The 24,997-nt window shown below is 41.0% G+C and overlaps 1 protein-coding gene across 10 annotated transcripts in view; it reads left to right on the top strand.

Annotated features, from left to right (window-relative positions):
• Nucleotides 1-24,997, top strand: part of FAR1 (fatty acyl-CoA reductase 1) — an 81,254-nt gene that overhangs the window by 19,562 nt on the left and 36,695 nt on the right. For all 10 annotated transcript variants that reach the window (XM_039535898.1, XM_039535895.1, XM_039535894.1 and 7 more), the window contains exons 2-4: nucleotides 11,388-11,582; nucleotides 20,191-20,366; nucleotides 23,278-23,457. In XM_039535898.1, coding sequence (XP_039391832.1) covers nucleotides 11,394-11,582; nucleotides 20,191-20,366; nucleotides 23,278-23,457 — 545 coding nt within the window. In that variant the 5' untranslated portion in view covers nucleotides 11,388-11,393. The remainder of the gene's footprint in view (nucleotides 1-11,387; nucleotides 11,583-20,190; nucleotides 20,367-23,277; nucleotides 23,458-24,997) is intronic.

Genomic DNA, 24,997 nt, shown 5'->3' with positions numbered 1-24,997 from the left:
CTGTAGAATATTGTTGGACAATGACTTCAGTATCAAGGATACTGGTGGTGTTGCTACACAGCCTGATATTGATTTAAGAATATTATTTAGTCACCTACTTCACGGGTATTGTGAGGATTATTTGTAAAGAATCTTGAAGATGAAAAGCAGGCATAATTATCACTCTAGTGCTAGATCAGGGGTTGGCAACCTATGGCACGCGTGCCAAAGACAGCACGTGAGCCGATTTTTAATGGCACGCTGTGGCCTGCCGGGACTCCAGTGTGCTATTAAAAATCCTGCTGGCACGGCAAGCCGCAGGAGGCAGGGGTGTGGAGAGGGGTTGGGGCAGGCAGGGAGGCGGGGTTGTATGGGTCTGGAGTTCTGGGGGTCCTCTCAGGGGGCAGGGAGTGGTTGGATAGGCATGGGAGTCCGGGGGGGTCTGTCTGGGGGCGGGGGTGTGGATAAGGTTAGGGGCAGTCAAGGGACAGGTAGGGGGTCTGGGGACAAGGGGCAGGGAGGCTTAGATAGGGGATAGGGTCCTGGGGGGCAGTTTGGGACAGTCAGGGGACAGGTAGGGGGTAGTCAGGGGACAAGGAGTGTGGGGGTTGGAGGTTCTGAGGGGGGCAGTCACCCAGCCCCCTGCCCTGAGCCCTGCCCCCCCCACACGCCCTCCCGGCTCCTGCCCTGAGCCCTGTACCTTTCTCATATGCACCCAGCCCTCTGTTGACTCCTTCACCCCCCGCACAACCCCAGTCCTGACTCTGGCACCCCCACACACACCCAGCCCCCCTGCCCTGACTCTTGCACCCCTCCACATCCCATGCACCCCGCACATTCCCATCCTCACCTCCACCCTGAGCACCAAACGGGAGCTCCTGCACCCCTCCCGCACATTACCACCTGCACCCCTCACACCAAATGGAAGCTGCCCAGGTAAGTGCCCACACACCCAAACCTCCCACCCCAACCCTGAGCCCCTTCCCTCATTCTAGCTCCTGGCCAGACCCTTCACCTCCAGCCCTGTGCTCCGTGCACTCCCACCCTCAGCTCAGTGCAGAGAGAGGAAGAGAATGGGCCAGAACCAGGGAGAAGGTAGGTACCCACTGTATGTGGGCAGGGCCAGGACCCCAGACCGGCAGCAGGGTGAGCGGGTCTGGCAGCTGGGATCCTGGCTGGTAGGAGCAGGTGGATGGAACCCTGAGCCCACTGCTAGTCTGGGGTCGCGGCCGCCAGCCCCGCACAGCCTGTTACCGATCTGGGGTTCTGGCTGCCGGACTCTTTCCAGCTGGGGTCCCTGCCGCAGGCCCCGCTCAGCCCGCTACCAGCCTAGGTGAACAGAACCGCAGACCAGCAGCAGGCTGAGCATGCCGGCAGTGTATGATCAACATTTTAAATTAATTTTAAATGAAGCTTCTTAAACATTTTGAAAACCTTGTTTATTTTACAATACAACACTACTTTAGTTGTATAATATATAGACTTGTAGAGAGAGACCTTCTAAAAAACATTAAAATGTATCACCGGCACGCAAAACCTTAAATTAGAGTGAATAAATGAAGACTCAGCACACCACTTCTGAAAGGTTGCTGACCCCTGCGCTAGATCTTCTCCTGTGTGGAAAATTATGCTGCAGTTCCTCACTATTGGAGTAGGCAGTGTCATGTTTCATGCATGTCTTAACAGTTTACTGCTTGCAGTGGTTCAGATGAGTCATGGAACTGCAGATCAATGCTTCAGATTAGTTAGAAAAGTCTACCTTGTGGCATTCTCAGTTCCTCTTCTTCCACCTACTCTAAAACCTTCCTCTTTTCATTAGCTGTTCTAGTAAGGTAATCATTAGTTGAGTAAGAAGTGTGGGTCAGCTATGAGAATAACATTCTTTGAATATACTGTTTGTGTAGATCTGCACTAACTCCCCTCTTTCCCCCCCACCAATGACTTTCTGGTTGTAATGGCTTGATACACAAATTCTGTAGTGCAGATCTTCATAGGCAATTGTGTATACAAAATCCAGTTACTAATAAGTAACCTTCCTGTTAAGGTAGATATTTCTGTATTCATGAATTGTTTCATCGTAACAAAATATAAAGCCACATGTTATAGTATTTATTTTAAAGATATACTCCTTAAATAGTAGGAGTAATTATGTTCCAGGAGCAGTGGACTGTCTGGTATATTAAACTTCACCAAATAATTTTGAAAGGGCAGAAACACAAAGGTTGACTTTTCCAAGATCACAGTCAGAGTTAGTGAAAAATCTGGAATTAAACTCAAGATATATTCCTTTTTCCTAGCCCAGTTCTTTAGTCACTAGAACTTACTCTCTGCATCTATAACTAATTGTAAAGAGATGCTTTAAAATTTGACCTAATGTGTCAGGGTCAGTGGAATGAATGTTGAGGATTGCCTCTTGAGATTCTGACATGACTTTTCAGTTGCCATCTTTCTCCCTATGACTTCCTCCTTTGTGGTCTTGGATAAATGCTAGTTAAGAAAGTCAAATAGTCTTTTGAGGTCTTTACTTCAGCCACACCTTGAGCATGCTGAAACTCAAAACAAGGGTGTGTGTGTGTGAGTATTATGTGACGCTTATGCTAAAGTGCTTTCTTGTAAAATCTGTAGTCTGTGACTTTTAAAACGTATGCTGCTAAACAGCTTATAGCAGGAAACCAAAGAATACTCTAGGTCTCTTGGGTTTGCTAGCCTTTTGGTATTGCACCTCATATATTATACAGCAAGTCCCCCATAACACATGGGCCTTGGATAAAGAATAGTACATACATCTACTAGGTGCAGCATACTTGTCACATCATGGTGAGATTTGTGCTTTGGAATGTATTATGATCAGACGTTAGAATGCACACAACGTGGATATCTTATTCTTTTGCCTCATCCTACTATCCCTGTGTCCATTTCTGACTCAATTAAACTTAATTTGCAACAAGGATGCCTTTAACTTTCATCTGGAAGGAGTGAACTTGTAAATCCTAAATTTGGTTCTGTCCTGACTACTATGATAGCATTGGGGAAGAATTTTTGGCTTCATCTGTAAAAGGGGGATACTACTTAATTTTGTCCAAGTATAGTGGTGAGGATAGATGTCAGTACAGGATGCTGAAAAAATAATGTACTACTTAAATACTAAGTACCATAATCTAAATATGGGCCCAACCTTGTGAGTTTGGATTTTTATGTGAATTTTCCAAGTTCAGATGTGTATGCATCTAGATATCTGTTTTAATTGTAATTTTAATTCCTCCTCTCACTGACTTTGTTCCTTTTGTTCACTTTCACTTCCTTGTCTTGGTTTAGTTTCTGTAAACCCAAAGCAGAAAAAAATCTTGGTTTTTGTTAGTTTTAATATATTTTTAAAAGTTACATGCATTTTCCTGCAAAAATTTCAATATTTTCCAACTTTGCTTGTAAAGAAATGGCTGAAAAACTAACAGGTAATTAATTAGACATTTTCTAATTATTGGTTTGGTAACTAGTTTAATAACAGGAGCACAGAGAATGAGACTAGACTGAATAAATTCTGTTGTGCTCTGTTTGAATCCAAGCAACTATATTTGATAGTAAGAATCTTTATTTAAAAAAAAAAAAGGAACTTATGGGGAAAGTACTACATTAAGTATCTCTAGCTAATCAGTATCTGGCTGTAACAAAAGGTTAATGTCGTCCATAAAACAGCTGATGCTGTCAACATATTGATACAGCTTGCTTATTTCTGTTTGCTATTAAGAACTTGAAGAATAATTTTTCCTCAGGAACCTAGGATTGGCTTTGTTTAGCTTTAAATTATTGCAAGTAATAAAAAGCCATACCAAAACTAATACTGTTAACTAGCACTTGCAAATAGAACTGTATGAATAACTGACTTTTTTAAATTTTATTTTATTTTATTTTTGCTGGCCCTTTTGAAAAATCAAAATTTAGTCTTGGGTTAAATGAACTGTTTAAATTTGAGCTTTTTAAAACAATTTTCTGTTTTTAATAAACCTGAAGTAAATGTTGAATAAAAAAATTAGAAAATTTTCAGGAGAGTATGTCAAAACCAAACTTATTTATTTATTTATTTTACGCTTAGCTTTTCCAGATGAAACAACTTGGCAAAATTACACACATTCACAATGTTTCGGTCAGTCAATCTGTTTTTTGGCAAAAACAGTTTTTTGGCCAAAATTCACCCACCTCTATTTTCAAGTCCTCAATTTTTGTGTGTGAGGGGTTGGAATGGGGAGGTGTTTCAGTTATGTGAAGCTGTAATTCTGTTGCCTTCCTGAAATATATTAAAGGATTCAACCAAATGTTTGCCAAATGAGCGGGACACCTATTGACTCCCAACAGGTTCAAGATTGGACTACAATAAAGACTGAGAAATATTGTGATAGTGGGTATGTAGGTAGGAACAAGAATTTTAGTTGATCGTTGAAAAGGTTCGTGTATCTCTGAAAACCGAAGCAAAGCACTTCCATGCTATCCTGTGAGTACTATGCAATTTGGAGTAACACTTGACCTTTCACAGCAGGCCCCAGGTTTTGTTCTTTTCTTGGGGGGAATTCTTTAGTGCAATTTTGTGAATTTTCCAAATCTTTGCCTTGTATGCATGTTCCAATACACAAGTGATGATATTGTAAGGAATTATTACATTATCTTTGAGGTGTAAGTACTAATTCTTATTTTTACAGGTACTTATTTAAGGCCATGTCTACACTGCACTTTCGTTGTTAAAACTTTTGTCACTCAGAGTTGTGAAAAAAACACATCCCGAATGACAAAAGTTTTGACAACAAAAGGCACTGATTTGGACAGTGCTTTGTTGGTGGGAACCACTCTCCCACTGACAAAGCTACTGCCCCTCGTGCAGGGTGGCTATATTTTGTCACCAGGAGAGCTCTCTCCCGGCGACAGACGCTACACTGTGCACCATATAAGGGCACAGCTGTAGCAGCACAGCTGCGCCATTGTAAGGTGCTCAGTGTAGACCTAGCCTAACATTCCCTGCCCTCTTTGTGCTTTTTGGTATAAGGGACTTTGCTGCAACAGGGAGGTGTATACTGTCATAGTCATTGAAGGTCAGAAGGGACCACAAAATCATCTAGTGTGACCACCTTTATCACAAGCCACCAGCACGCACACGCTAATCCTAACAACTGAAATTAGACCACAGTATTACTGCCCACTGGACACTATACTATTATATACCAAGACAGAGAATAGGAGAGACTGAAGTGCACCAGTGTCTGAGGCTACCCTATCCACTGTCTGATTTCCTGGTGTCTGATGCTTCAGAGGGAAGAAGACCAGGGCGACCTCCCCCTAAAACTTATCCTTGCGGGCATTGAGGGGGATCCTTTCCTGACTACTGCAGGTGACTGTCTGAAGCCCTGAAGCATGAGCTTTAGGAAAATAAGCTATAAACTAGGAGGGACCTCTAGGGCTGTTGAGCCTTGTCCTTACCATCACAAGCAACCCCATCATACAGTTAAATTAATCAGTTTGTCCATCTCGCTCTTAAAAGTGAGGAGTTGTGTAGGCAAACAACCGGGGGGTGGGGGGACTTGTTCCAGAACCTCCCTCTTGTTCGATGGGTAGAACCTTCTTCTAATTTCCAGCCTGAATTTGTTCATGGCCAGTTTATACCCATTTCTTCATGTGCCTGTGTGGTCCTTTAGCTTTAATAGCTCTTCACCCTTCTTGCTGTTTACACTTCGCCCCCATGTATTGATGGACAGTAATCATATCCCCTTTCAGCTGCTTTTTTTGCTAAGCTAAACAAGCTGAGCTCTTCCTCTCTCCTCATAAGATAAGCTATCCATCCCCATAATCATCCTAGTAGCGCTTCTCTTCAGCTATTCTAATTTGAGTTAACCTTTCCTGAACATGGGTGGCCCAGAATTGTACAAAATATTCAAGGTCTTACCCAGTTCCTTGTACAATGGCATTAATATTTGTCTATCTCTACTGGAAATGCCTCACCTGATGCATCCCAGGATCACATTTGCCTTTTTTGCAGCCGCATCACGTCAGTGGTCTGAATTTGGCCAGTGATTGAGCAGTGTACCCAGGTCTCTTTCCTCCTGTTTTCTTCCAACTGATGAGCCTTTAATTTGTAGCAGAAATTCTTAGTATGGAATCTTTTAGAGCCAGCAGTTGGCATACCAGGGTCCTGTTTTCACTGAACATTTTTCAAGTATCCACATGTGATCGTGTATTAATGATCTGAACACAAGAACAGCCATACTGGATCAGACCAAAGGCCCATCTAGCCCAATATCCTGTCTTCCGACAGTGGTCAATTCCAGGTGCCTCAGAGGGAATGAACAGAACAGGTAATCATCAAGTGATCCATCTCCTGTTGCCCATTCGCAGCTTCTGGCAAACAGAGTCTAGGGACACCATCCCTCCCATCCTGGCTAATAGCCATTGATGGACCTATCCTCCATGAATTTATCTAGTTCTTTTTTGAACCCTGTTATAGTCTTGGCCTTCACAACATCCTCTGGCAGAGAGTTCCACAGGTTGATTGTGTGTTGTGTGAAGAAATACTTTTGTTTGTTTTAAACCTGCTGCCTATTAATTTCATTGGGTGACCCCTAGTTCTTGTGTTATGAGGAGTAAATAACACCAGTCATGATTTTATAGACCTCTATCATATACCCCCTTAGTCTCTGTTCCAAGCTGAAAAGTCTCAGTCTTATTAACCTCTCCTGCTATGGAAGCCATTCCATACCCCCAATCATTTTTGTTTCCCTTTTCTGAACCTTTTCCAATTCCAATATATCTTTTTTTGGGGGTGGGACAACCACAACTGCATGCAGTATTCAAGATGTGGGCATACAATGGATTTATATAGAAGCAATATATTTTCTGTCTTATTATCTATCCCTTTCTTAATGATTCCCAGCATTCTGTTTGCTTTTTTGACCGCCGCTGTACATTGAGTGGATGTTTTCAGAGAACTGTCCACAATGATTCCCAAGATCTTTCTTGAGTGGTAACAGCTAATTTAGGCTTCATCATTTAATGTGTATAGTTGAGATTGTTTTCCAGTGTGCATTACTTTGCATTTATCAACATTGACTTTAATCTGCTATTTCGTTGCCCAGTCATCCAGTTTTGCAAGATCCTTTTGTAGTCAGCTTTGGACTTAATTATCTTGTAGTTTTGTTTCACCTGCAAATTTTGCCACCTCATTATTTACCCCTTTTTCCAGATCATTTCTGAATATGTTGAATAGGCCTGGTCCCAGTAAAAACCTTTGGGGGACATCACTATTTATCTCTCTGCATTCTGAAAACTGATACTTTATTCCTAGCCTTTGTTCCCTATCTTTTAACCAGCGACAAAGAGTCCTGTGGCACCTTATAGACTAACAGAAGTATTGGGTAATCACCCACAAAAGCTTATGCTCCACTTCGTCAGACGCATGGGTTGATGGATTTCCACTCCACACGGCTAAATGCAGTGCCTTGCATGGTGCGTCTGACAAAGTGGGTTTTCACCCATGAAAGCTTATGCTCCAATACTTCTGTTAGTCTATAAGGTACCACAGGACTCTTAGTCTGGATCTATAAAAAGTGACAAACATGATTGCCCCTCTGATCTTTTAACCAGTTACCAATCCAGGAGAGGACCTTCCCTCTTATCCCATGACCACTTACTTTGCTTGAGAGCCTTTGAGGGACCTTGTCAAAGGCTTTCTGAAAGTCCAAGTACACTATATCCACTGGATCCCCCTTGTCCACATGCTTGTTGACTCCCTCAAAGAATTCTAGTAGATCGGTGAGGCACGGTTTCCCAACAAATTATGTTCATCTCTGTGTCTGACAATTTTGTTCTTTACTAATAGTTTCAACTAGTTTGCCTGGTACTAAAGTCAGGCTTACCAGCCTGTAATTGCTCGGATGAGCGCTGGATCCCTTTTTAAAAATTGGCATCACATTAGCTATCTTCCAGTCATTTGGTACAGAAACTGATGTAAATGATAGGTTACAAACAATAGATAGTAGTTCTGCAATTTCACATTTGAGTTCCTTCAGAACTCTTGGGTGAATACCATCTGGTCCTGGTGTCTTATAACTGTTTAGTTTATCAATTTGTTCCATAACCACCTCTAATCTCACCTCAGTCTTGGACAGTTCCTCAGATTTGTCATGTGAAAGGAATGGCTCAGGTTTGGGAATCCCCCTGAGATGTGACGACAGATGCAAAGAATTCATTTAGTTTCTCCGCAATGGCCTTATCGTACTTGAGTGCTCCTTAGCATCTCGATCGTCCAGTGGCCCCGCTGGTTGTTTAGCAGGCTTCTTGCTTTGGATGTACTTAGCAATTTTTTTTATTACTACTTTCTGCGTCTTTGGCTAGTTGTTCCTTAAATTATTTTTGGCCTTCCTAATTCTATTTTTACACTTCATTTGCCAGAATTTATGCTCCTTTCTATTTTTCTCGTTAGGATTTTAACTTCCACTTTTTAAAGGATGCCTTTTTGTGTCTCTCTGCTGCTTTTATTTTGTTTAGCCATGGTGGCACTTTTTTGGTTCTGATTGTTTTTTAATTTGAGGTATACATTTAAGTTAAGCCCCAATTATGGTGTCTTTAAAAAGTTTCCATTCAGCTTGCAGGGATTTCACTTTTGACACTGTACCTTTTAATTTTGGTTTAACTAACTTCCTCATTTTTGTGTAGTCCCTCTTTCTGAAATTAAATACTCCAGAAGCCTAGCACTGTAGCGTTTTCCCTGCCACAGGGATGTTAAGGTTAATTATGTTATGGTCATTATTACCCAGCGTTCTAGCTATAGTCACCTCTTGGACCAGATCTTGCTCTCCACTTAGGACTAAATCAAGAATTGCCTTTCCTCTTGTGGGTTCTAGGGCTAGCTGCTCCAAGAAGCAGTCATTTAAGGTGTCAAACTTCATCTTTGCATCCTGTCCTGAGGTGACATGTACCCAGTCAATATGGGGATAGTTGAAACAGTTACTATCACCATCCTGGTCAGGTGATCGGTAATATATCTTATCTGCTATAGTCTTATTATTAGAGCATGGAATTACTATACATAGAGATTCTATGCTACCGTTTTGGTTCATTTAAGATTTTTACTTAATTTGTTTTTATACTTTTTTTCACACATAGTGCCACTCTCCCTCCAGCACAACTGGTTCTGTCTTTCCGATATATTTTGTACTCTCGTATTACTGTGTCCCATTGATTATTCTCATTCCACCAAGTTTCTGTGATGCCAATTATATCAATATCCTCATTTAATACAAGGCACTCTAGTTCACCCATCTTATTATTATCTTCTAGCATTTGTATATAAGCACTTTAAAAACTTGTCGCTTTTTAGCTGTCTGCCGTTACATGATGTAATTGAATGGGACTTTTCTTTTTCTTTTTCTTACCCCCGTTTAACTGTCTCTCATCAGATCCTACCTGTATTTTAACATCTTCCATCTCTCCTCCTTACTAGGACACAGAGAATCTCCATTAATAGATCCTCCCCTAGGAGATGTATCTGTCCGAACAACATGCTCCTCTGCACCTGTCGGCTTTCCCCCAGCCCTTTTTTTAAAAACTGCTCTATGACCTTTTTAATTTTAAGTGCCAGCAGTCTGGTTCCATTTTGGTTTAGGTAGCGCCCATCCCTCCTGTATAGGTTCCCCCTTTCCCAAAAGTTTCCCCAGTTCCTAACACATCTAAGCTTCTCCCCACGCTATCATCTCATCCACACATTTAGACCCTGCAGTTATCTAACTGGCCCTGCGTTTGGAACTGGAAACATTTCAGAGAATGCTACCATGGAGGTCCATCTCTTACCTAGCAGCCTAAATTTGGCCTCCAGGACCTCTTTCCTATCCTTCTGTATGTCATTGGTACCTTACCACGACCACCGGTTTCTTACCAGCACTACACATAAATCTATCTAGATGTCTCAAGATCTGCAACCTTCGCACCAGACAGGCAAGGAACCATATAGTTCTCCTGATCATCACAAACCCAGCTATCTCTGTTTCTAATGATCAAATCACCCATAACTATTACCCGTATCTTCATAATAACTGGAGTTCCCTTCCCTGGAGAGTTATCCTCAGTGCAAGAGGATACTGCGACATCATCTGGAAGGAGGGTCTGAACTATGGAATCATTTTTCTGCTCCAGTTGGATGTTCTCCTTCCCTGACACTTTCATCCTCCTCAACAGCACAAAGGCTGTCAGACTGGAGGTGGGACAATTCTACGGTGTCCTGAAAAGTCTCATATACGTACCTCTCTGTCTGTTTTAGCTCCTCCAGTTCAGCCACTCTGGTCTCCAAAGCCCGTACACAGTCTCTGAGGGCCAGGAGCTCCATGCACCAAATGCACATATACACTACCTGCCCATATCATACATGCTTGGTTCAGTGCAATAAACTGAATAGCCCCCACTCTGTTGCTGGACTTCTACCTGCATTCTCTTTTTACTCCTGTAGCTCATTTCTTTGATGTTTCGTTTTTATCAGGGGGTGGTTTTGGCTTTAAATTTAAAGAATGTTAAGTATATCTAGCTGCCCCCCACCCCCAACAAACTTACTCCAAGGGTCACATAAGTGCTCCTCCTTCACCTTGAGAACTCCCTTGCAAAACTCCCCTGTTAGCCGCTCCTGTTCACTAGCTCCTCTGGCCGCTTAGGAGCGGGCTTTTTAAAGCCCTGGTCTTCCTGAGTAGCCCCGCCCCCTGGGTAAGGGTTGATGGATGCTAACGGACTTGGGGATCAAAGCCTCATTAAGAAGCTCTCAGCCTTGCCTAGCAGGCTGCTAGGTTCAGCACACAGTTCCCCAAACAAACAGACCACGTGACCAGTCCAGCAGCAAGGATACCACAAACACACACACTACAGACAACAAACTTACCTTAAACTTTCTGTAGCAGCCACCAAGTTTTTATTGGTCCTATGAGTGGTTACTTAAAGTGGGTATATACAATTTTTGTTTATATTGTACAGTCTCTTTAAAACTCCATCTATCTAGCTGTGCAAAGCAGGTGGCTTATTTCACTTAATGAAAGAAAATATTGTTGGCTAAATACTTAGAGCCAGTTCTAAATAACCAAAAACTAAGGGAGAAATTGGGATGGGGCAGAGGGAGAAATCTTGAATTGTGCCAGTAGCATGGATCCAGATCGTGTAAAAGATTTAAAAGGTATTCTGTGAATTGCTTCTAAAACCTATGGCATTTGCTTAAACTTAAGACCTACTTGTGTAAGAAGGAAGGGGATACCGATAGATAAAGAATGTGGTCAGTGAGCTTCTACTTTCAACCACAGGACTGACTGTTCATAGCTTTGCATTATAATGAAGGAGGTACAGATCTAAAGGCCTGCATAAAGTGACATTTTTCTAATGTATTCTTATTAAACTTTAAGGTCATAATGGTATCCATCCCTGAATACTATGAAGGAAAGAATGTCCTCCTCACAGGAGCTACTGGCTTCATGGGAAAGGTGCTTCTGGAAAAGCTACTGAGGTCCTGCCCTAAAGTGAAAGCAGTTTATATATTGGTGAGACATAAAGCAGGACAGACGCCTCAAGAACGAATGGAAGAAATGATCAGCTGTAAGGTATGTCTCTGGAAGCTCTTTGCGTTAACTGACTAAAGAAGTGATACAAACCTCTTTTTCCCATTGTAAAGAAACTTCTGAAATAGTGAGCAACCGTCAACATGTTGGAACAGGTTTTTTGCTGTACAAACTTCCAGATAACTGACTGCTGTGGTATTGATAACTAAATATCAGGATTGCATTGACTTGTAACAAATTAAAGGAAAATAGACATCTCCCTTCTGGAGACAGAGGGACACATACAGCAGATGAGCATAATGAAGCTTGTTTTCTGCCATTTAAACTTGCGGATTGATGCGCATTCTTAGAATGTCATATACCATATTATATGCTTGGGTTTTTTAAGTTTTGCTCATGACATTTTTTTTGTGATTTGCATTCAAATGAAAAGCCCAGTGATAGGTTTTACAATGAGGGTAAGATGATGTACATTTCAAGTGGAGCGTCTTACCCACTTTCAGCTTTGTTAAAAGGTCTTGTTTTTAATGCAGCTATCTTGTGTGTTAGAGTACAAAGCAGTGTTGAAATGTCAAATGGTTGTCATGTAAATGACTTGTGTTTTATAGTCTGCTAATAAAATGTGTAGTCACCTGTAGGGAGGTAGTGTTTTCCCTTATGGATAGAGCATTGACCACTGACTCAGGAGATCTGTGTTCTAGTCCCAGTTCAGCATCTGGCCTGCTGTATGCCCTGGGACAAGTTACTTCAGCTTTGTGTGCCTCAGTTTCCCTATCTGTAAAATAGGGAGAAAAATCCCTTCTTTTTAAAGTGCTTTGAGGAAAGCACTCTCTAAGAAAGAGCTAGGTAGTATTTATTATTATTAGAGCTTCCCCAAGGTGAATTAGCTGGAAGACGGTGTGAAAATATTGCAGAAGATGTAAAATTAAATGTGTGGTTTACAGTGAAATTAAATTACCCTTGTCTACAGTTTCTGTACCACTTAACTATTGTAGTTTAGAAATACAGTCAAATTGGTGCAACCCCTTAGTGTGCATGAAGTTATACTGTATGGAGGAGGTGCTCATCAATATAGCTTATTTCTTTAAACTTACCAAAATAAGCTATACCCACATTTCAAAATATTCTCAGTAGATTTTTTTTTATAATACAGTTGTGGAGATCTAGCACCCCCCACTTCCCATGAATTTTGGTTGGTTAGTAATCTACATTACAATGTGAGCCTACTATGAAACCTCTTTTCAATTTTGGAATTTCAGTGATTTCTCTTTGACAAAGTAACTGTTAATATTTTGCTACCCTGGGTACCTGGTGCTTTGGGCTAATGAAAGTAAATAATGCTGGTGATGCTGTTTAAAAGTGCAAAGTTTCAAAAAGTTCAGTGAATAGATTGTTGGGTCTGGAATAGATCTGGGCAAGGAGAAGAAGTCTGGAGATAAATGTGAGAAGGGAGGGACAGGCAGTAGAAACAAAAGTGAAACCGTTTGAGCAGCATATTTCAGAAGTCTTGAGATCTTTCTGAGTGTAGCCTTCATTGATTTGAGATCTACCATACTATTCTCTCACTAGAAAGGAAAACCTTTAATGGCAGCAGGCTGTAAGCAGACCCAGTTTGAGTCTTTTATCTCATCTATCTCAGAGTTGTGAAGAACATGTATTAAGGTTATAACAACCAACAAGAATGCACTTTTATGTAGAAATCCATGATTAGAGTCTTCCTGACTAGTGATTTAAATTAAAATCAACCCTGGTTGGCTGCCAGAGTTCCCACTTGCACCTCAGGAGGCTTGGACGTAGCAATAACTGGCAATATAGTAGTATCTGACCTCATCCTAATATTACCTGGCATCTCCTCTGTGTCCAGCACAACTCCACATTTGTACTTCTGTTCAAACACTCCCATGAAGCCTTCCTGTCTTGTGTTACACCACTGTTCTAGGGACTGCTAACAGTAAATGGTATACATCACCCGGGACAATGAGTCACATTTTGAGAGCTAAGGTAAATTGCTCTGAGGAACTCTTCAGAGCAAGGATCAATGGATTTTAAGAACTTAAGTTTCCCCTGAATTGCTCCTCTTCATCCTCCCTGCTGATGTCCATATCTTGGGAATAGATGTAGTACTCTAATTAGTTGGGCAAATTTATTTTGTCTGAATCTCTTCTCTTCCTCTTCCCCCCCATAAGAATTTGGGTTAAATAAAACATTTCATTAATTTGTGTCTAGTTTGCATTGTTGTGGTCAAAACAAAACTTGAGAAATGTTGAAACACAGCACAACTAAATATTAATAGAAGCAGAGACAAGAATTTGGGCGTGTCCTTCTCTCCCACCTCCCAGGTGACTGCATGAAGCCTCACTGAATATGTATTTATACAAAGTGAAATAGCTTCAACAGGAGAGACTGAGACACCCACCCCAGAATACCATGTGGTTAGGATGTTCAGGTAGGATCAGGGAGTCCTGTGTTCAAATCCCCACTCTGGAGCAGGGACTTGGAACCTGGGTTTCCCATGTCCTAGGTGAGTGCCCTAACTGCTGGGATAAAGGTTATATCAAGACACAACCAGTAACAACAAGCTTGAAATGAAATTTTTTTTTAACTTTTTTCAATTCACTGAACCTTAAGTTCAGTTCAATCTTCCAGTACTGCCAGCAAACTGACAAATCAGTTATTCACACAGTTGTAACTGTAATCTCCCTGAGGGACTCCCTAGGGAAGCAATTGGAAGGCCTGAGTTAAGACTCTGTGGGGCTGTCGTGTATCAGGCATTATCTTAACAGGTGTTTGAGTTTGCTGGATCCCACAGGTTTGTGTTTTGGCTGTCAACTTCTGCATTCTGGAAGGCTACAAGGTACTTGCAGCTAAATAGCATTGGCTCCCTTGTTTATGAACTCTTTTTTTTTGTTAAAGAATTTCCTGTATAGAGAAATTAGTGGCAGCTGGGAGGAATGACTGAAGGACCCTTCTTAAGGGGGCTTCCTGGGCACACTTTGCTGATTTAGTTGGGGATTGGTCCTGCTTTGAGCAGGGGGTTGGACTAGATGACATCCTGAGGTCCCTTCCAACCCTGATATTCTATGTTTCTATGATTCTATGACTAGTGGGTTCCAGCCTCTCCCTGCCCCAGTACAGTTGGAGGGGTTATGGGAAGAATCATGGGACTGGAAGGGACCTCAAGAGGTCATCTAATCCAGTCCCCTACACTCATAGCAGGACTAACTACACCTCTACCCCATTATAACGCCACCCGATATAACACTAATTTGGATATAATGAGGTAAAGCAGCGCTTGGGTGGGAGGGCGGGGCAGGCTGCGCACTCCGGTGGATCAAATCAAGTTTAATATAATGCAGTTTCACCTATAATGCGGTAAGATTTTTTTTTGGCTCCCGAGGACAGCGTTATATTGAGGTTGAGGTGTATTATCTAGATTATAGACCATTCTTGACAAGTGTTTGTCTAATCTGCTCTTAAAAATCTCCAATGATGCACATTCCACAAGCTCCCTAGGCAATTTATTCCAGTGCTTAACCACCCTGATAGGAAGTTTTTCGTAATGTCCAACCTCAACTGCCCTTGCTTCTTGTCCTATCCTCAGGTTATGGAGAAAATTTTTTCCCTTCCTCCTTGTAACAACCTTTTATGTACTTGAAAACTCTTATATCTGCGGTCAATCTTCTCTTCTCCAGACTAAACAAACCCAGTTTTTTTCAATCTTCCCTCATAAGTCGTGTTTTCTAGACCTTTAATCATTTTTGTTGCTCTTCTCTGGACTTTCTCCAATTTGTCCACATCTTTCCTGGGATATGGTGCCTAGAACTGGATAAAATACTTCAGTTGAGGCCTAATCAGCGCCGAGTATAGAGGAAGAATTACTTATCGTGTCTTGCTTACAACACTCCTTCTAATACATCCCAGAATGTTTGCTTTATTTGCAAGTATTACACTGTTGACTCATATTTAGATTGTGATCCGCTATGACCCTCAGATCCCTTTTCTGCAGTACTCCTTTGTAGGCAGTAATTTCCCATTTTGTATGTGTGCAATTGATTTTTCTTTCTTACGTGGAGTACTTTGAATTTGTCCTTATTGAATTTCATCCTATTTACTTAGACCATTTCTCCACTTTGTCCAGATCATTTTGAATTTTAATTCTGTCCTCCAAAGCACTTGCAACCCCTTCCAGCTTGGTATCGTCTGCAAACTTTATAAGTGTACTCTCTGTGCCATTATCTAAATCATTGATGAAGATTTTGAACAGAACTGGACCCAGAACTGATCCCTGCAGGACCCCACTGGATATGCCACTGATAACTACTCTCTGGGAACGGTTTTCCAAACAGTTATGCAGCCAACTTACAGTAGTTCCATCTAAGTTGTGTTTCCTAGTTTGTTTATGAGAAGGTCATGCAAGACAGCATCAAAAAGCCTTACTAAAGTCAAGATATGCCACGTCTACTGCTTCCCCTCTATCCACAAGGCTTGTTACCCTGTCAAAGAAAGTTGTTAGGTTGGTTTGAGACAATTTGTTCTTGACCATGCATGCTGACTATTGCTTATCACCTCATTATCTTCTAAATATTTGCAAATTGATTGCTTAATTATTTGCTCCTGGTACTGAAGTTAAGCTGACTGGACAACCTGGGGAATTACAGACCTTATGTTTTTAGACTGGCACTATATTTGCCTTTTTTGAAGTCCTCTGGATTCTCTCCATCTTCCAGAGATAATCACTAATGGCTCAGGTATCTCCTCAGTCAGCTCCTTGAATATTCTAGGATGTATTTTATCAGGCCCTTGTGACATGAAGACATCTAACTTGTCCAAGTAATTTTTATCCTGTTTCCCTATTTTAGTCTTTGATCCTACCTCATTTTCACTGGCATTCACTATGTTAGATGTCCAATCACTGCTAACCTTTTTGGTGAAAACTGAAACAAAAATAATTTAGTACTTCTGCCATTTCCACAATTTCTGTTATTGTCTGTCTCTCACCCCTTTCCCCCACCCCAATTGAGTAGTGGGCCTACCTTGCCTTTGTCATCTTCTTGCTTCTAATGTATTTGTAGAATGTTTTCTTGTTACCCTTTATGTCTCTAGCTAGTTTAATCTCATTTTGTGCCTTGGTCTTTCTAATCTTGTCCTACATACTTGTGGTGGTTGTTAACATTCATCCTTTGTAAATTGATCTATTTTCCACTTTTTGTGGGACTCTTTTGAGTTTCAGAAAATTGAAGATCTGGGTAAGCCAGGGTGGTCTCTTGCCATACTTTCTAACTTTCCTACTCAGTGGGGTAGTTTGCTTTTTGAAAAACTGCCAACTCTCTTGAACTGTTTTCCCCCTAAGGCCTGGTCTACACTAAGAAGGGGGTTCGAATTAGGGTACGCAAATTCAGCTACGTGAATAGTGTAGCTGAATTCGAAGTACCCTAGTTCGACCTACTCACCCGTCCAGACGCGGCGGGGTCGAACTCCACGGCTCCCCCGTCGACTCCGCCAACTCCTTCTGCCGAGGTGGAGTACCGGAGTCGACCATGGCGCTTCCGGAGTTCGAACTATCGCGTCTAGATCAGACGCGATAGTTCGAACTCCAAAAAGTCGAACTCTCCGCGTTGAACCGGCAGGTAAGTGTAGACGTACCCTTAGACTTGCTTCCCATGGGATCTTACCTACCAACTCCCTGAGTTTGCTAACATCTGCCTTTTTGAAATCCATTGTTTTTATTGTGCTGTTTTCCCTCCTACCATTCCTTAGAATCATGAGCTCTACCATTTCATGAAAACTTTCACCTAAGCTGTCTTCCACTTTCAAATTCTCAGCCAGTTCCTCCCCATTTTAACTGATTAAACAAAACTGATTTACTATCAGTTCATGCCTTCAGTGTAACTATATTGGCATTCAGCCAACTTCTCTTCTACTCCAATTGAAGTAACTTTGAGGAACAAAGAACCTCTGTTAAATCCAGAAGCATGGCTGTTGTTCTCAATTCCTTCTGGGGATACAGGAATCAAGAGTTCAGGAGCATTTAAATCCTTGTCAGATGCTTAGCCACTTCACTGGATTTCATTTACTGTTTCAATTGCCATTTGGTTATAGAAACAGAGGGTATGGCTACACTTACGGTTTGCAGCGCTGGTAGTTTGCAGCGCTGGTCATCCAGCTGTGTAGGAGCAGTGCTGGTGTGTGGCCACATTTGCAGCATTAGCAGCGCTGCTGGGAGTGATGCATTATGGGCAGCTATCCCAGCATTCAAGTGGCCGCAACGTGCTTTTCAAAAGAGGGGGGTGGAGTGGGGTCTAGTGTGACAGGGAGCGGGGGGAGAGAGAGAGAGTGGATTTTTGGAGCCAACACTGTGTGTTTAGCTTCCTGACTTGAAAAATCAGAACATGTTTCCAACCCCTTAGTCTTAACTCTTAATTGCAAACAGCCTGCAGCCAACATGACTCCCCGCTGTTTCATTCCCTCCCTGCCTGCAATCTCATTTGATTGTTTACAGCCAGGTACAGATGATCACAGCAAACAGGAGCTCTGTTTGTTTTTTAGATAAGCGGCAACTGCAACGGCAACGGAGCTCCGCGCGGAGCTCGTTCACAACAAAACAAAGAGAAGGCTGCATAACAAAACAGAGTAATTTATAAAAGCATTCTGGGATACACCTTATACCCTGGAGGCCAATCACAGCACTGGTGTGTGGCCACACTTGATGACCAGCGCTGCAGCACCAGCGCTGGAATCCTTATTCCCCATGCTGAGTGAGGTGTACGGCCAGCGCTGCAGCCAGGGAGTTGCAGCGCTGGAAGTGCCCTGCAGGTGTGGCCACTTACTAATTGCAGCGCTGGTGGAGGCTTTCCAGTGCTGCAAATCGCCAGTGTAGCCATACCCTAAGGAGTCTTTCCTTTTTTATTCTTTTCAGCTTTACGCTTCTACCATGCACTGACCTATATAATGGTATAGACAAGAATAGCAGTTGTGTTTTAAGCTCGAAGTCTCAGATTGACCAAATAACTTCTGATATGTCTGTATAAATGTGAAGAACTCAGCACAAAGTTATGTCTAGAGCAGTGGTGAGCAACCTGCAGACAATCAGGGTAATCTGGTTGCGGGCTGCGAGACATTTTGCTGGCGTTGACCATCTGCGTTGGTCCCTGTGGCTTGCCGCTTCCCACAACTCCCATTGGCCGGGAACGGCGAACTGCAGCCACTGGGATCAGTGGCGGGCCATGCCTGTGGACAGTCAACATCGGCAAAATACCTCACGGCCTGCAATCAGATTACCCCAATGGGCCGCATGGTTCTCACCACTAGTCTAGAGACATTCTTTGCTACACAGCATCTGACATCTTTAACTCTGATTTCCAGTAGCACTTTATATGTTCAAAAAGTAGTATTTGAAAAGCATAGACTTCACCATTACTTGTTTTGCAAAATTAGGTGTCTTAGCAAAGTTATTCCCCCTTTTCATAGAAAGCACAACCTTGAAAGCTCAGTCTTTAAACAACACTTTCAGTAGTAGTAGCTGCTACCTAACTGGAGGCTTCTTTCATTTTTGTTAATGTGATGTTGGATTAAAACATTTTGATATGGTGTTCTGTTCAAACTGATGTTAATCTAAACTGAATTTCCTGTCTGACTGGGATATTGACATAAATGCTAAGGTTCTGTTGTACTGATACATTAAAACCATAGCATGTGGAACTTCCATTGCTGTTAGTTTGTTACCCCTGTAAATTTTCTGGGCATCTAATGGAGGGGAAAAAATACAAGGATTTTGTATTTGTATGTAATACACCAAATATATGGTGGTAATCCATGCGATTTAAAATACAGATGTGATTAACACATTTATTATGCCTCTCTAACAGCCTCATTTTTCATCTGCCTACTAAATTGTTGTTCCTGGGATTTACGCTGACATTCCAACCCATTGAGCAATCTTAAATCCTCCCGTCTCTTTTGCAACTAACTGCAAGAGAAGTGGGGTTTTTATTCATTCTTTCTCAATTGTGAAATTTTCCCCAGAATGACACCTGGCTTAAGCCCATGGCGTGTGTTCATTCTTGGGTCATCAACACATCTTCTAGACCTAAATGTCATGGGATTAAAGAATGATATCTGGAATCATCTCACTTCTAGACTGCAGTATTATACAGTGGAAGATGGGGTAAAATGTTTTGCTTTTTAGCCCTGAATGGGCCAGAGATAGTAGACTGTAAGTTGACTATAGCTACTTTAGTTAATTTTTAGATGCTTTCTATGGCTCTGTTGGAGCCCTGAGCATTTGGACTTGTGGGAGCTTAAGGAGTTTAGCTTTAAGGACAGGAAAAGTAGTTCCAATAAATAAAGTTTAAAAAAAAAAAAAGCATCATGCATGTTCAGCTTTATCATTAACTTGGAATGACCTGCAAAATTCACTGGCTGCTTTGCCAGTTGAATAACTTGCCCATCCCAACTCGTACTGATATGTGATATGAAATTTTACAATCATATTTTTAATATCCATTATGTTTGAGGGAAGTATAACTCCATGTTATAGGCAGAAAATATTTTTAGTTAATTGCCCCTTTTCCTGCTACATAAAAAAAAAAAAAGCTCATTTCTGAAATCTTTGTGTGAATTTTTATTTTTAGTCCTGATTTTCTTTTGACAGCTCTTTGACAGGTTAAGAGATGAACAGCCCGAATTTAAAGAGAAAATAATAGCAGTTCCTAGTGAACTTACGCAGTCTGAACTGGACCTTAGTGAGCAGGACAAAGAAAAGCTCATAGACTGCATTAATATTGTATTCCATTGTGCTGCTACAGTCAGATTCAATGAAACACTGAGGTGAGTATAAAGCTTGATATGAAAAAAAAAAACCCTAATGTAATTTAATTATATTAGTGTATTCCTCAAGGGGACACCAGCTTGAAAATAACATTTATCTGCAAAATTTTATAAACAAACCAAAAAAACCCTTGGTTTTTCTTGACTTTCACTGCATATAGAGTCAATTTAATTTTTTCCTCTGTATAAGGAAACTCCCCAAGAAGGTTTTAACCCTTAGAATTTAAAGGATAAATATAAAGGTCCATCATTGCGGAAAGACCAATATGAAGATTATGCCGGGCCCCAGGCTTAGGACAGGTACAAGGTGTACAGAAAGTTAAGTAATGTTGCTGCTTGTACTGGTCTTGGCAACTTCGTGTGTCTTGTGAGCTCCTGCTGTGATGGCTCCTGATATATGTCTAGCTGGTGGATAATAAATAGATGTGGATGGGCTAGAGCAAGATTCATCTGGCTCAGCAGTTGAGCTGAACCACCACCCATTTTATGAACCAGGTCATAAAAAGAGTGCACAGGTATATGTAATTTCATGGTCAGCCTTTTTGGAAGGTAAGGGTGTACTGAGAACAAAAATGTTCTCATTCTGAGGGTATGGGGATAAAATTCTAGCTCTTGCTGCTTCATCTGACAGTGGGGTCAGAGAATCAAATATATGCTAAGGGTGGGTGCAGGGGAAGAGAAGATGTATGTGGTGAGGTGGAAGGAGAAAGTAATGGCAGAGGGGTAGCAATACACATTAGAGGAAGTGTGGGGAGAAATAAGAAATAAGGGGAAGAGTGAGGCGAAAACTACTAGGAAGAATTCTAAAGAGATTGAGGGAAAACTACTGAAAGCTTGAAGAAAAGACTCTTGTAGAAGAAAAGGACTAACAAAAGCAAAAGAGATAAAGTAAGCTTTGGTATATCCATTTTTAGTAGAAATTTTTTTTAATGTTGAAATGTTACAGTACATTTTTGACTTTTATTGCTATATGAGAAATCTCTTCAGGGAGGAGGAGGGAAAGAAACTTCTCTATATAAGAGTGAAAGGCAGGGTTAGGACCCCCTCATTTCTGAGTCCTTTCAAATACTGATCATGGCCCTCTGGGAATGCTACATGATGAAAATGAGCAAACCCCCTTTCTATACTTCCTTCTCACAAATTCTTTTAATTAAGCAGTTCCCTTGTGTCACCAACATAGGAATTAGCTAAAGCTAAGTTTACAGAGGCCTTTAGTGGTGAAAAATCCTTCTGGATTAGGGACATAATGCCTCAAACCTCCTGTAATTTCTACTCTGCTGGCAGGTCTGGAATCTCCTGAAGCAGAACACAAGTGAACGGGGCTGGCTGGGAAGGGCTACTGGAAGTATGCTGAACTGATATTTCTCTTGGGCAGTCTTCGCTGACAAGTCCCCCTAGGAAGCCCTTGGTCAGAACTTAATTCCCTGCTGTTGAGTCTCTGCCTCATCTCTCTCCTGCACCCAGAGAGTTAACTCAAGCTCAAAATATTCATCTTCTGAACTAAAAAGCAAGCACAGAACATGTTTGGACTTTGTTTCAGAACTTTTTCCATTTCCTAAGTTAGAAATGCAGGGAATTTTTCATGGGTCAATTCTTTTGAAAGCGCTGAAGATTGAAGCCAAAATAGGTTATGAAAAAATCTAATACTTGTTTAGATAACATTTAACTTGGTCCTGCTAGTGAAGGCAGGGGGCTGGACTCGACCTTTCAAGGTCCCTTCCAGTTCTAGGAGATAGGTATATCTCCTATTATTATTATTATTATTATTTTGTAAAATGATTGTGCTTTTGCTGCAGTGGGGTGCAATGTTTGAAAAAATGATATGAGATTACTGAAAAACTCATCTCTATGTAACTCTACTTATGTTAAAGCAAAAGAAACCGAAAAACCCTCAAACTTGTATTCAATGTTAATATAGCACTTTATTCCAACAGAATTTTGACAACCTTATAAATAGTCCACCAGTATTACTGAAATGCCACTCAGGGGAGGAAGGAAACAGCCCATACTAATATAATAGAAATGGAAAGAACACCTTACTTATGTGAAATTTTATAGGTGAAATTTTGTGTGTCCAGAAAGTCACAGCCCAGATACTAGCTAAATTAAAGTTGGATTCATCCCTAGCCTTTCGGAAAGTGCCATGGAAATTTTAATAAGAAGCAATCAATACCTTGGTATCTTTGGTTGCCTTCCTCTATACAAGACCCCCATGACTAACGTAATGCCCATCCTGCCCCCAACCCTCCCCCGCATATCTGGTTATTATCTGAGCACTGACTCAGAAGGGAGAGTTTCACCTATTGACTTGCCAACATGAAGTCTTTGGAGACCTCCCACTGAAGTATTGACCAGGGCAGATCTTGCCCAGCTTGATGTGTTAACTGCCTGATGTGGATGGCTCTGCAGGTTTATATATGAATATCTATTGATACCGGGTTAGACACTTTGTGTGAGGGTGAGAGGTGAAGGAAGCAAGAGAGTCTAGCATTATAGATTGTCATGTACACATTTTTCACTCCCTTGTTTTTAGTTGAGAAGGATTTTATTTTAGGAAAATAAAGAAGTTTAATAACTTGACTAGAGTGTATGCTATGTAAGCAGAGGAATTTTTTTTAGATGGTACACAAGGATAGAACTAAAAACAGTGGCATGAAATTAGTGAAAACTAGACTGAGTACTTAGAAACTTCCATATTATGGGTTCTAAGACTGGAACAGTCTTACAAGGAAAGTGGTGCAAGCCATTTCTAGGGACACCTAAAAATCAACTGGACAAGATGTGGGAAAATGTTATGTCTGCATTGGTAGGGGGATGTGAATAGATGACCACATGAGACTTTTCACCTCAATTTATGATTCTCTGACATGATTACTCTTACTCATCTTCATTTGTCTATTTTCTTTAACAGAGATGCTGTTCAGTTAAATGTGATTGCCACACAACAGCTCGTCATCTTGGCCCAGCGAATGAAGAATTTGGAGGTGTTCATGCATGTTTCAACAGCATATGCTTATTGCAATCGAAAGCACATTGAAGAAATCATATATCCACCCCCTGTTGATCCCAAGAAACTGATAGGTTCTTTAGAGTATGTTTTGAATCTTTATAGTTTTTTCCTGACTAATCCACACCCACTTGCTGTTCTCTTTTCCAGTACTATTACACATTGATAAAAGGCTTTGAAAAGCATAATATAAAAAAACTACAACATGGGTGAGGCAATTATCTCCATTTTACAGATGAGGAAACTAAGGTATAGGAAGGTCGTGACTTATTTTAGATCACTTACTCAAGAATTGAGAGAAATGTCTGTTTTTCCATACAGAGTACTACCTCCTCGAAGCCAAATGATAAATATTGAATATATCAAACTAAACATACAATTAGATGCCAAAAGTTAAAACTTCCTAAAGCCCTAGCAACCCTATAAAACCCCCTCAAGCAGTCCTAATAAAAAGATAGTGTCTGTTATTTAGCAATTCAGTATAAAGTTAAATGTCTATACTCTAGCATGTAAACATAAAATATAGCAAAACTTAAAGTTCAAACCAAACAAATCTTTGTTTTCCTAAAGCCATGCAACTTTGGAATACTTTAAACTTCAGTTTCCAATTCACTAAGGCATCATCTCATTAAAAGAAATTGAAGATCAGTGGGGTTTTTTTTTTGTATTTGAAATAAGAGTAGTTTTTAAAAAAAATCAAATTTGGACTCAAGAATTGAACCTGGATTCAGAACACTGCATTACAATAAAAATAGTCAGCAGAGGCAAACTTTGTTTGCAGTCTGCCTGGCCATGAATAGTTATAGTGATGGGCAAGTGTGACTGCAACAGGGACTGAGATGGAGACTGCAAAGGAAGGGTAACCTCTTGCTCTTTGTATGAGAACCTCTTGATGTCAGAAATAGCCAAAACTAAATTTGTTCTTCATTAATCCCTTGCTGTTTTTCTGACTACTCTGAGGGGATAGCTGGAGAGCAGACAGACAGAGCCCCCTTCCAATTGTGAAAATACAGTATACTTCCTGCCCAACAAACTTCAATGAATAAAACAAAACTATATGAAGGGTAAACTCCCTCTGACTCAGATGTGTGGTATAGTTGTGGCAAATACAGTAAAGTTTGAGTCCTAGCATCAAGTGGGAAAAGCAGTAAACAAGCCAAAACTAGCTGCCCATCTGTAAGGTGCACAAAAGATTTCATTTAGCCAACTGTATCTAGTCCTAGGTTCTAGTGGGTTAATCTTCTCAAGCTGCTGCAGAGGATAGACAAAAAGCTTGAGTGAGTTGGAATAAAATGTAAGGTTTAGTAGCCTGGATTTCAGTAGGGGATAAAAGAGAATCTGATTCTAGTAAAGAGAATAAAGAATACCCATGGATAGTAATTAAAGGGACATCCGTGTAATAAATTTCACAAAGGTGTAATTTTTGCTGTATGTAACCTCAGATTACTGTAACAAATATTGAAGATAAATTTGAGTTTTTCTTGACCATTTTCACTGTTTACTTCTACAATAAATGTAGGTCCAAAAAGATTTCAAGTTGATATCTTTCCTCAAAGTAATTTCAAGAATTGTAACTGTCCTTGACTCCCCTATCAATTTTTGTGGCAATTTTTCTCTTTAAGGT

The sequence above is a fragment of the Mauremys reevesii genome, linkage group 4 (genome assembly GCF_016161935.1).
Source record: "Mauremys reevesii isolate NIE-2019 linkage group 4, ASM1616193v1, whole genome shotgun sequence".
Taxonomy (NCBI): domain Eukaryota; kingdom Metazoa; phylum Chordata; order Testudines; family Geoemydidae; genus Mauremys; species Mauremys reevesii.
This window is presented reverse-complemented; position numbering and strand designations above follow the sequence as displayed.